This window comes from Carassius auratus, unplaced genomic scaffold (assembly GCF_003368295.1).
Source record: "Carassius auratus strain Wakin unplaced genomic scaffold, ASM336829v1 scaf_tig00214183_4049273_7079891, whole genome shotgun sequence".
Taxonomy (NCBI): Eukaryota; Metazoa; Chordata; class Actinopteri; order Cypriniformes; family Cyprinidae; genus Carassius; species Carassius auratus.
Window position 1 is genome coordinate 1712866 of NW_020527547.1, and position 13462 is coordinate 1726327.

Consider the following 13462-nt stretch of genomic DNA (forward strand, 5'->3'; position numbering starts at 1 on the left):
ATTAATAACGCAGGTTAAAATTAAAGAATTAAAATACGGGAGATTTACGGGAAAATACTAATACGGGAGGACGGCGGGAAAGAAGGGTAAAATACGTGACTTTCCCGGCCAAAACGGGATACTTGACAGGTATGCCCTGGACACCCCTCTGGCTCAGCCACTGTTCCTCCTGCTCTTTCATCCAGTTTTGAGCGACGTCCTGATCCAGGAGGGGGTCAGTGTTCTACCAAATACCTTCCAATTCTTAATAATACACTTCACTGTGCTTCTAGGCATTGATGAAAGCCTTTGATTTTTTTTCTATCCATCCTGACTTGTGTCTGTCCACAACTTTATTCCAGAGATCTTATGACAGTGTTTTGCCACCCATAGTTTATTCGCAGGGATAGAAACTCCGGCCCTGGAGGGCCACTATCCTGCAGAGTTTAGTTCCAACCCTAATTAAACACACCTGAACAAGGCAATCAGTGTTTTCGGGATTACTAAATAGTTGCACTATAAGGACTGAAATGCTGCATGAAAGCTCTTTTCATGCTGAGCTAATCAAAATGACCAGATCAAGTGATTGCTACACCTGATTGATTATACAAGTGATGTGGGGATGGTCCTCTTTCCATGTGATCATTCACATTCAATAGACCTTTTCCCTCGGTTCGATACAACCTTTATTTGGGCGGCGGGGCCAAGATGGCGTCGTGACAAGACGGTTTTACAGTAGCTCTTAAAAACTTTGCTCAAATCCCGGTTTTACTTTTAAACCTGTCATGTTCAGAAATTATTTCGAATAGCCGCACTTTAATAGGCTTTTTTTTTTCTTTGTACATATTTTTGTTGAGCTTTTCAGACGCACCTTTTCTCTCCAAGCTATAGCTATCGAAGTGCTAGCACGTGCTTTTGCAACAATTGATGCACTGACTTGAGAATATGGAAGACCAAGAAGAAACTCCTCTTGCTATGCATAGTTATGCTAGGAGAACTCTAAGCACTGATATGGAGATAGTTGCTGGACAGTCTGATGGTTTCATGCCTTTACCAGATACACCTGAACCCAATCCTGCCAAAAAAAGCAAACCGAGTTCTGATAGTCCAGCGGTGAGTGATACTATGCTAATGAGATTTATGCAGAGAATGGAGGCCATGCACGAAGAAACTTTGCGCCGAATTCAAGGAGTTGAAAAGACGGTGATTGAGAATTCGAATTCTATTAAACAGATAATCAACTCTCTCGAATTCCACGGTGAACAAGTGAAGTGTTTGAATGAAAAATCTGATGAGATGCAAAAGAAAATCGGAAAACTGGAGAAAGAAAATGTTGAACTTCGTGATAGGTGTAACGATTTGGATGCTTACAAGAGAAGATGGGATCTGCGTGTCGCTGGTATTCCGGAGAATTCAGGAGAGAACGTGAAGCGGATCATCATCGACCTCTTTAGCCAGGTTTCCCCAAGTATCGCTGCTGATCTGCAGTTCGGAATTGACATCGCTCATCGACTGGGGCCTCGCTCTGCTGCAGAAAAGTCTTCCCGTCGCATAATTGTCCTTTTCTCATCGCGTTCCCAGCGGGACACAGTTTGGAAAGACGCCAAAACATCCAACTTGCTCAGGGAGAAGAAGATTAAGGTCTTCGAGGATCTCTCGCAGAAAGATAAGGATGCAAGGACTCTTCTGTGGCCGACAGTAGAGAGGGCGAGAAGGGAAGGGAAGAGGGCTGGCTTTCACGGTCCTTTCGCTGTCATCGAGGGTAAAAGACTGTCTGCTAAAGATTTAGCCAACAAATCTACTTAGTTGCATCGTTAACGTTTATTCATATGCAACCGTTTATTCAATGATTCACGTGCGATCTGATTAGGGTGTTTTTTTTTTTTTTTTTTTTTTTTTTTTTTTTCTAAATACATAATATCTTCATGGTATTAAGCAGTAGACTTACTTTATATAGACAAATACAATCTTCCTTAAACACGGATATACATTATTTTATTGAAGGCTTTTAAATTGATTTATTTTTTCCCCCTCTTTTTTATTTTATGCTTTGAAATGGTTAATACTTGAATACAGAAACTTAAATGTAACTTTTTTATTTTTTTTTTCTGAACTTAAATATGAATACTTATGTACCGGGTGGGCAATTTTTTTTTCTTGTGGTTGCTTGCACTTTTGAGGAAAGTAAGTTGAACGAGTGGTTCATTCAGCTACTTAGCCTGATTTATTTTCTCTTCATATTGTTCGTTGTTTATGTCATTGTCATTGATATCTTTTAACGCCAGAGGCCTCAGGGATAGTGTCAAAAGGAAAGCTCTTTTTTTGTTTGCTAAAAAACACAAGTCAGATTTTTGTTTTCTTCAGGAATGTCATTCTGCTAAAGAGGATTACAAATGGTGGAAATCTCAGTGGGGTAATGATATTTGGAGTTCTCATGGCACTGAACGTTCTGCTGGAGTAAGCATTTTGAGAAACACGTTTAATGGGGATATATTAGGTTCAGATTCAGATAGTTTGGGCCACTTTCATTTACTAGTGATTTCACTTAACCAACAAACAATAATTCTGGGAAATATATATGGGTACAATACGTCTCAGGATAATAAATGTTTCTATGATAAATTAGATGAGAAACTCACACATTGGTTGAATAAATTCCCTAATGCTTTTTTCATACTAGGAGGAGACTTTAATGTATCATTAAATAACTATTTGGATAGATATCCACCAAAGAGGACTGATTGTCTTAGCCCGGCATTGTTAGGTTTAATAAAGAAGTTTGAATTGGTGGACATTTGGAGAGAAAAATACCCTTACAATGTGGAGTTTACCTGGGCCAACAAAGCTGGGTCTAGTCAATCTCGAATTGACTATTGGCTCATATCAAAATGTATGTCCAATTTTGACTTAAATGTTGGCATTCAACACACCCCTTTGACTGACCATAAAACTATCTTTATTAATACCCCTTTGACGGCAGATTATGCACCAGGTCATAGAAAATCCTCTTTGTGGAAACTAAACAGTTCACTCTTAGAATTACCAGATGTAATTGATAAAATTAAAGAATTAATTGCTCAATATTGGAAAGCAGCCAAAATTCAAAATTCTTTTTGTACTAATTGGGAGCTTCTAAAATTTGAAATTGGTGTTTACTTAAGAAACGTTGGAGCAATCTTAGCTAAAAAGAGAAGAGTTCTTGAGGACAGCCTGATCATGAAATTATCTCAAACCCATAATTTTACTTGTCTATCTTTGGAGGAGAAATCTGAACTTGCAGCTTTGCAAACTAAATTAGATGATTTATATTTATCAAAGGCTAGGGGTGCTTATATAAGGTCCAGGAAAAAATGGCTCGAAGAGGGTGAACTCAATACTGCATATTTCTTTAAGCTTGAAAAACGAAATTTTACCCTTTCTACAGTTGAAAAATTATCTGTTGATGGCAAAATTATAAAAGATCCGAAGGATATAGCCAATTTCAGTGCCAATTTTTATAAAAATCTGTATAGCTCAAAATGTTCAGACCAGATGTCGAATTTGTTTCTGGACACAGTTAACAATGTTAAAGTTATTTCGGACAGTGATAGAATGTGTTGTGATGGAATTTTAACTCATGAGGAAGTACAAAGCGCAATCAAGAGCTTGAAAAACAACAAATCCCCAGGATCTGATGGACTTCTGGGGGGGAAGTCGTGGCCTAATGGTTAGAGGGTTGGACTCCCAATCGAAGGGTTGTGGGTTCTAGTCTCGGGCTGGACGGAATTGTGGGTGGGGAGAGTGCATGTACAGTTCTCTCTCCACCTTCAATACCACGACTTAGGTGCCCTTGAGCAAGGCATCGAACCCCAAACGTCTCCCCGGGCGCCGCAGCATAAATGGCTGCCCACTGCTCCGGGTGTGTGCTCACAGTGTGTGTGTGTGTTTTCACTGCTCTGTGTGTGTGCATTTCGGATGGGTTAAATGCAGAGCACAAATTCTGAGTATGGGTCACCATACTTGGCTGAATGTCACTTCACTTTTTACAGCTGAGCTGTACAAATTATTTGCTAATGATCTTTCTCCTTTTTTAACAAATGTTTTTAAAGAGAGTGTTGATAAAGAAGCTCTACCTCCTACGTTAACGCAGGGTATTATCACACTAATTCCTAAGCCAAAGAAAGATCTTACTAATTTGGACAATTGGCGGCCCATCACACTCCTTAACAACGATTATAAAATTTTTGCCATAATATTTGCTAAAAGACTTAAAGATTGTTTGGATAGCATTATAGATGAGACTCAATCTGGATTTATGAGAGACCGGCACATAATGAATAACATTAGATTAGTTTTAGATTTATTTGATTATAGCGATTTGGTGGAACACAATAGTTTTATTCTTTTCCTGGACTTTTATAAAGCTTTTGACTCCGTAGAGCATCATTTTATTTTTAAATCAGTACAAAAGTTTGGTTTTGGTGAGTATTTTTGCAGGGCTGTAAGAACCCTTTATTATAATTGTAATAGTACAATCAAATTAAAATATGGAACTTCTCCTAGATTTTATTTGTCACGTGGTATTAGACAAGGGTGTCCAATATCCCCTTATCTGTTTTTACTAGTTTCCCAGATATTTGCATCTTATGTTTCTAATAGTGGTCTTCGTGGTATATCTATTGCTGACAAACAGATACTCATCAGTCAGTTGGCTGATGATACCACTCTTTTTTTGCATGATGCTACTCAAGTTCCGTTAGCACTAGAATATATCCAGCAATTCTCCAAAGCTTCAGGCTTAGTCTTGAACCGTTCAAAATGTGAACTCATGTCCATCAAAGAGTGTAATCTGTCACACATTTGTAATATTCAAATTAAAGATCAGGTATCATATTTAGGTGTTATTATAACAAAAAATGAATTAGATAGATGCTCTGTAAATTTTAATCCCCTAATTGAGAGTACACAGAAAAAACTTTATATATGGCTCCAGCGAGATCTGTCGTTAAAGGGAAGAATTTTACTAGCCAAAGCTGAGGGCTTGTCACGGTTAACATACGCCGCTCTTTTTTTGAGTGTTGACACCGCTGTTCTTAAAAAAATTGATACCATGCTCCTCAACTTTGTTTGGAAGTTTAAAACTCATTTTGTCAGAAAATCTGTACTCATGAACACTATTGAGAAGGGGGGGTTAAACTTTCTTGACTTTACTACTTTAAACCACACCTTTAAAATAAACTCGATAAAAAACTTAATCAATAAGCCTGCATCTATCTGGAATTTGATCCCTAATGCTATTTTTTCCAAACTAGGTGGTTTCAAATTCTTATTAACCTGTAATTATAGCATAATGAAAATCCCTGTTAAATTATCCCTTTTTCATAGGCAAATGTTGTTAGCTTGGTCCCTCATCTTTAAACACAATTTTACTCCTCACTCTTATATAATTTGGAATAACAAGGACCTACTGTATAAACATAAATCTCTTTTCTTTGATAATTGGGTTAGTAATGGAATTATTTTTGTATCTCAACTTTTCAATCAGAATGGTTCAATTTGTAATTATTCTGAGTTCTTGGTAAAGCATGGAATTCCTGTTACTCCAAAAGAGTTTGCCATCGTGGCTGATGCAGTGCCACAAGGAGTTATCATGCTTTATAAAGGATTTTCTTTTCCATTTCTTTGTCGCTCAGTGGATCTATGTAAGACATTTGTAGGTAAGCAGTGCTTTTCTTCATCTAAATCCAAAAACAATAAGAAAATTCGAGTCTTGTTTCAGGAGGAGTCTGTCTCTGTGCCTTATGTAATTTCTTATTGGAATAGTTTTGTAAGTGATATTCCATGGAAAAAAGTTTGGGCATTACCTCACAAATACCTGATAACTAACAAAACGAGAGAAATTAGCTTTAAATTAATTCATAGGTTTTACCCAGTTAAGTGCTTTCTCAAAAGACTTAAGAATGACATTGATACCCTATGTTCTTTTTGTTCAGAGAAGCCTGAAACTACTTTACATTTATTTTGGAACTGCTCTTTCACAATGACATTTTGGTGTGACATTTGTGATTTTATCAAATGTTATGTGAATCCTAACTTTGAATTAACATATAGAAATGTCGTTTTTGGTTTTCATGAAGGTGAAAAGAAAAGTGATATTTATTTTATAAACCTTATTTTTCTGTTAGCTAAATTTTACATTCACAAATGTAAATTTTCTAAATGCAATCCTCTTTTTTTGAGATTTAAACATGAAATGAAGATGTATTTTGAGTCTATTGAGTTATCTAAAAACTTAAAAGCTATGAGAACAGTGGCTGTGTTTAAGGATTTAGCACTTAATCTGGACTGAAAGACTGAAGAAACTTATTCTGGACTGAGGGTTTCTGGTGTATGGTTGTAATGTAATGACAATGATTGTTGTTAATGTTTTTGTGTTTTTTTTTTTTTTAATATATATTTTTGTGTATGTTTTGCTGATATCTTCAACAAGCATTTAATTAAAAAAAAAAAAAAAAAAAAAAAGATACAACCTTTATTTTACTGTCTATGGATACAACTATAGACCATTTACGCAAAAACCAGAAACACGTCAACGAAGTGTTGTATCGAACCCAGGTGCGTTTGCAGACACCTTATGTCATCGCAAACGCACACGGAATTTTTTTTTTTTGTTATTTTTGGTGCTATTATGCAGAGTATAATCATTTATTATAATTATTTAATTTTAACTAATTTAATTTTAACTTTTAGGAGTGTGTGGAATCAACTAACGGTGTAACTTACGGTGTAAAAAATCGTAATACTGAGAAAAACACCTTTAACATTTTCCAAATGAAGGTCTTAACAATGCATATTACGAATCAAAAATTACGTTTTGATATATGTACAGTAGGAAATTTACAAAATATTTTCATGGAACGTGATCTTTTCTTAATATCCAAATGATTTTTGGCATTAAAAAGAAAAATCAATAATTTTGACCCATACAATGTATTTTTGGCTATTGCTACAAATATACCCCAGCAACTCAAGAGTGGTTTTGTGGTCCAGGGTCACATATCAGTAATTGACAGGGACAGATCTAAATGTGAGCTTGCTGTCTATTGTAAAAAAAAAAAAAAAAGTCTGCCCAAAGACAAAGAAATTCAAATTGAAACATGCTACAATGTTAACAATAAGATGCATTCAGAAAATAGATAGGGCGAAGTTTCGTTTCATGTGGACTTCAAAGTCATTTGTAGTTTTAGTACGTTGAAATATTATACAGAAAATAGAATCAAGTATCTATAGTTCAAGTAAAAATAAAAAATCTGAAGTCTGAATCCTTCACTTGGCAATGTTTAGTTAATCTAAATTATAAACCGATTACAGATCACTCTAAATTGTAATGTAGACACATTTTCAGTAAGCTGCCTTGAAACAACGTGTATTATAAAAAGCGCTATACAAATACATATGAATTGAATTAAAATAACCCCCAAAAAGTGGAACAGGCTGTCATTTCAGTTGTTGACAAAAGGCTCTATTTTATTTTCTGTTTTAGCAGAGTCCTTGTTGCTCAGTGTCGATCTCAGTGGCTGATGTATTCCTATCGAAGCGCATCTAAAAACGTCTTCGAAAACCTCTCTGATTTAACCAGAGGTTTCATATAAGCCATTTTAAAAATACAGAGAATTTATTCCATAAGCTGTAATAATGGACCGTAGTTTCTCCTGCTGATCATAGTTATCTCTACCACAGTATACTATTAGTACAACGGTATTAACGGATCTCAGCTCTTAACATAGAGAAGAGGCCGAGATACCTGAGATGGCAGACAGAAAAAAAAGGAGAGAGGAAAGATAGAATCTTAGCGAGAGAATGAGTGGGTAAGACCATGTGACTGTTTGTGCTAAGGTCATACCAAACTAAAAAGACAAAGACACAGTCATTGAGGAAGTGGGAATAAGTGATTATGAAGTGACTGGTAGTTACAACCAGTTTTCCACCAAAAAAAAAAAAAAAATCAAAGGTAAAATTGGAATCGGCTTTCTTCCCCATTCACTCAGAAACACTATCATGCACATGTTGAATCCAACAGCTGTAAGGCAGAGTTTCCATTTTTAAGGAAAAAAATACCACAATAAAATGCTGGCCACTACATTTTGTCTTGAGTTTATTTGCAATAGCTTCTTCATCATGGTTCTCTCCCTTTCAGTCCTCCCATGTCTTGTAGCATTTCCTCAGAGGAGTCCATATGACTAATGGGAGCTCAGAGTAATGAGAGGCGGACAGTTCCAGCACAGGAGAGACTAACACTTATGGGCAGAGCCATGTAAAAACCAGACGGTGACTGGCCCTGGAAGATACGATCACCAAAGCCGATGCTGGTGGAGATTTCGACTGAGGACGGAGCGAACATCTGAGGTAAACCTAGAAAGGGAGTGAAAACACAACTTACAGATAAAGGTTCCATAACATATAGCAGTCATGTGCAAAAAATCCCAAATACTTTCACTTCTTTTCTGAAGAGAAATAAAGAAACCTGTGGTTTTCAAACTGATTTTTTTTTTGCAATCAGGTTTGTCACACTTGTCACACAGAATGCCCTTTTGTATTATGATTTTAATATTTGACTTCTTGGTCTATGTATTAATGCATTAAGGCAGATATCTTAGTCAGCTGTGACTGTTTTGGCTTTTTTTTTTTTTTTTTTGCACCAAGAGCAGCGTGTTTTTAAGATGCTGCGTCAAGTTAAGAAGAGCTGTAAAAATGCCTTGAGAACCCTCCATCTACCTGCATTTGAATGCAAAAACGTGCTTCTTGGTAAGTGTGGTTTGGTGAGGCGTGCTGTCAACAACTGGGGTTGCGCTGACTGCAGACATGTAAAAACATGAGGGTGGAAAGGAATGATCGGAAATCCCAAGCATGTTTATTCTAAACTGATAAAGCAGACAGGCTCATCACAGTGATGAAAACAATCTGGCATCTGTTAAACACATTTCTGCTAAATAATGCCATAAAGCAAGTCTCTTAGACGTCTGGTATTATGTTTCATGGCAGGTGGCCCACACAGAACATGCACTCCCCCCACCCCACATTTTGTCTGCTGACCATTTAAGAAAATCTGTGGGATGAATTTAAAGGGATTGTTCAATCTAAAATCTAAATAGTAGCTAAACACTGCATGAAGATTATGATAAACATGCAAGGGATAGGTGTAGAAAAAATGAAGGGTGTTCAGATTGTGCAGAATTTATATGGCATAAATTCTCTGTAGGCCTAATCATGATTAAGATATTACTATGACCATGACAAAGAAATGTTTATACCTCAATGCATCCAACATTGGGAGCAGGTTAAGAAGTGCTGTGTCGCTTGGGTCACTAAACCACGACTTTATAGGTATTGCATTGTCTGAGGGTGAAAACAAATTCAAATTACATTCATAAAACAATTTATTAGACAAAATAACTTGTGCATCTGCTAGTTTTGTCAATAATCGAACAAGATGGATGTAAGCACACGAATAACCACAATTTTAACACCACATTAAGAAAATCAGAGTGGACTCATACTAAATTAAATCCTGATTGTGCTCTCCATTGATGTACAGCTGTAGATCTCTAACCTGGGTGACTTCGATAAGCTCCGGGCGAGTTGTCCAGAATGACTATACTGGAGAGATCGCGGTGTACTACAGATAGATCTTTTATGTAGCTCCCTAAATCCAAAGTACAGTGCTACAAAAAGCAGAAAAGGAAGACAAATGCACAGGTTCAGAAACTGAACAAATAGACATGTAAAAAAATTTCATAGAATCAATCAAGAAAATCAATCTGGAATTGGTCCGTAAATACCTTCTCAGGTGAAAATGTGGAGGCAGTGGGTTTTACCTGTCTGTAGTATCTTCTTTTGAGAATATCCCTGTTGTTATCCAGCTTATCTGCTACGGCCGATCCATATATCTCCATACTAGCTGTAAATACTACCAGCTCATACCACTGACTGACCTGACATATACCAACAAGAGGACATACAGATATAAACAGGCATACACACACACACACACATACATACACAATACTCATTAGAATATTGGTGAAATTTGTCAGAAGAAAAACTAGTGCACGAAGCAAATTCAGGTAAATTGGCAACATTTACTAATAAAAAAAAAAATTGTGTAAACGTTTTTACTAATCTGCACAAATGAGATAATTCACTCACCACTTCTAAAAAGAAGTCGACGTGTGGCCTTTTATGGACAAAAAACCTGACTGGGTGTTTGTCTATTACCACCTGAATAAGAGAAAGAAAAAAACAACAACTTTCAAACATAATCAAAATTGACCTTTTACAAGGCAGCATTTTTTTTAAAACAAACAAAAACACAGTAATATTATGAATGAAATATTATTATAATTTAAAAATAACTTTTTATTTTAACACATTTTAAAATGTTATTTATTCCTGTGATGCAAAGCTGAATTTTCAGCATCATTAGTCCAGTCTTCAGTGTCACATGATCCTTTAGAAATCCTTCTAATATGCTTGTTTGGTGGCTCAAGTAACACTTATTATTATCATCAATGTTGAAAAACAGTTGTGCTGCTTAATATTTTTTGTGGAAATCATGATACATTTTTCCAGGAATCTTTGATATGAATAGAAAGTTCAAAAGACTGCTTATAAAAAAATAAAAGAAAAAAATGTTCTGTAACATTATAAATCTACATGGTAATCCCTTTACTGTACATTTAAAGCATGCTTGCTTAATAAAAATAAGATTTTTTTTAAAATCAGGTATTCAATAGACAGTAAAATGTGTGAAAGTCCTCCATTACTGAGTGAAATAATCCCTGCATTTCCCAAAAAGCACCAGCTACCGAAATAATCTATTAAATCCATTTTCCGAGAGATGCACGCGTGTACCTTGAGGATAAAGTCTGGTGGTGTACCAGGCCTCACTGTAGGTCTAAGAACGCCATCATGGTGAGAGTGAATCAAAGTCTCATCCAGATCCAACACCAATATCTTCCTCTTCACCGCATCTAAGCAGCAAACGGTCAATAAGTGAAAAGTGGTGATTCAACATTCAGAAAGATTAAGACTTCTTTCACTCCATCTGTCTAGTCCTGAGAGATATATATATATATATATATATATATATATATATATATATATATATATATATATATATATATATATATATATATATATATATATAAAATAGTTAATTCTAATCTCAATTCTTACTCTAACGCTACTTGTAATGTACTTAGATGAAGAATACAACAGATGATTTGATACAACAGATTCTGGGTCACAAATGAGTCCTCAAATAAAGCAACACTTCATCCAGCTGTGTGTTAGTAGTTCCCCTAGTGGACAAAACTGCAAATAACAGAAGGGTGAGAGAACTTACTGAGTCTGTTTCTGGAAATAGGGGAAAGAGGTAATGTGTCATAACGCACTGTTTGGTACTGGATTATCTGTGGAAAAAAAGCAGACAAAGACAGAGGCAGTGATGCACATGGTACAATCATGTAGTCTTTTACTTGCTCCCAAAATGCACTCATTCTTATATTCAGACCGATCATACATAGGACCTACAGAGTTCTGGCTCTTTTCATGATCAGTTTCTCTTTCTAATATTTCCTCTTCTTTGGCCTTTCATCACGCTGGGACGAGGGCATCATATAGCAAACATCTATATGGTCACGCACCTAGAATGGCCCCATACTGCCACTACTGGACTATTAATACACCTCCAAAACAGCTGCCAAAAGTTGTCATAGAAGCGTAAGGCTGATAGGAATATCAGTGTACTTTTCTTATCTACTTATGTAATGTGACTCTTATGTATAAATAAATAAGTTAAAAATACAAACTTTTGTTTCAGGTTGTTATATAAAACAAGTCAAAGTCATTTGGTTTTTCCAGAGAAGCCTGGGTCTTTGGATGATATTAGTGCGGTTTAAAATTATAAACCGATTTCCAAGAATACTGTGTTTGTGAAATTATAGTTATGTGAATACTGTATTGTTTCCAGCAATTATTAGAAATGTAAAACAGAATTTAACAAAATATTTATTTGAAGAATAAAACATGTATAAGATGTATTTAATAAAATTCTCAGTGGTCGTACTGTACTTTAATAGTTTTGGGTCTCTACCTCTTGTCGTGGCAGGCTAAACATATAGTAGGAGGGCCATAGTCCAAAGAAATGAGGACAAACAGCATCATAAACACACACTCCCCCGGGGTTACAGAAGTACATCTGAAGCATGCACAATCTGAAACCTACCGTGCCAAAGTTTCATTAAACTTTTTTGGATACAATGAGTATGAGTAACTTTAACACAAATCAACAATTAAAGCAGCATAAAACAAATCTAAAGCATATTTCTGTTCTCATATGCCAAGATTGTTTTTAACACATATCTTACATCAGCCAAGCTGAATAGTATGCTTTACGTTTATTTGCACTGAGGGCCATATAATTTTGCATAAGTGACCGCTCAGTAAAAATATTATCTTTTGCAAAAATCTGCACAGGGATAAAGGAGAAAAATAAACAATAGGCCTGCCTAATCTTATGAATCGGTGCATGAAAACAATATTACTCAAATGACTAAAATAAGTGCTACAAAGTTTCTAACATACCAACAACACCAGTAGCAAATTGTATTTTGAAGATAAGTTGAGTTCAGTTTAATTTTTGAATAAAGGTGTATATTAAAATAAAGAAAATGTATTGTTTACAGATGACAGGTCAGAATACATTATATAGAGAAGAGAACAGATAAACGTGTTGACTTGCTCACCGTTCGTAGATGCTTCCTGAGGATGTATAAAATGAAACTCCATATTCTAGACGTCACTCCGAGGAAGGTGCGAATCCCGAGTAAACACTGACGAGTTTTCAACATGCTGACAGTCGATGAACGGCGCAGAGGTGAATCATAGAAGAGATTCACACTCTCCACTAGAGACCAATGATTTCAGAGGAGCTGGGAGTAGGGCTGCAGCTAATCACTTCGGCTAACCACTTCCCGCCACTTCTTTGCTTTTAAAGTAACGCGAGCGAGGCTAGCCAAACTACAGAATCCGAAGACTCTGCTGCACTTGGACCAGCCAGTGTCACAAAACTGCTAAAATGTTAAACGTCTCAAAGCGTGTAGCCACGCACGCACTCAAACCAACCTCTGCAATCAAGGGCTAACTGGACTTGGATTTCATTGGCAGGGCAGCTAGCTCTGGATCTAAGCAGCTCTACAACAAATGATCCCTCCTCGGATTGACGACTCTTGTGCTCGACAGGTTCAATGTTAATCTCGAGACCTCAGACAAATGGCAAAGTACGCCAAAAGTCCAATAAGAAGCCATCAAATTCGTTTCAGTACATATCCGGGAGCAAACTGTGAGCCGCCATCAGTACTTTGGTTTCGTCACTTCCGAGAAACAACAAACGTGTCATCAGCATAGACGGTGTAAAAAAAAAACAGCTGATGTAATGTGGCCT

The 13462-nt window shown here is 36.3% G+C and overlaps 1 protein-coding gene across 2 annotated transcripts; it reads right to left on the bottom strand.

The window, feature by feature from the left end:
* Positions 1–7155: 7155 nt before the first annotated feature.
* Positions 7156–13404, bottom strand: LOC113091398 (CTD nuclear envelope phosphatase 1A). 2 transcript variants are annotated; one of them, XR_003287342.1, is made up of 9 exons: positions 12765–13404; positions 11363–11429; positions 10870–10988; positions 10165–10236; positions 9834–9950; positions 9569–9680; positions 9270–9354; positions 8734–8812; positions 7156–8370 (listed from the first exon to the last, which is right to left on the bottom strand). XR_003287342.1 is itself a non-coding variant. In XM_026256910.1 (8 exons), the coding sequence occupies exons 1-8, from the start codon at positions 12867–12869 to the stop codon at positions 8310–8312; spliced, it is 738 nt and encodes a 245-aa protein (XP_026112695.1). In that variant the 5' UTR covers positions 12870–13401; the 3' UTR covers positions 7156–8309. The 2 variants fall into 2 exon arrangements, 1 of the variants encoding a protein (XP_026112695.1); XM_026256910.1 differs by lacking the exon at positions 8734–8812 and having other exon boundaries at positions 12765–13401.
* Between the last annotated feature and the right edge of the window lie 58 nt (positions 13405–13462).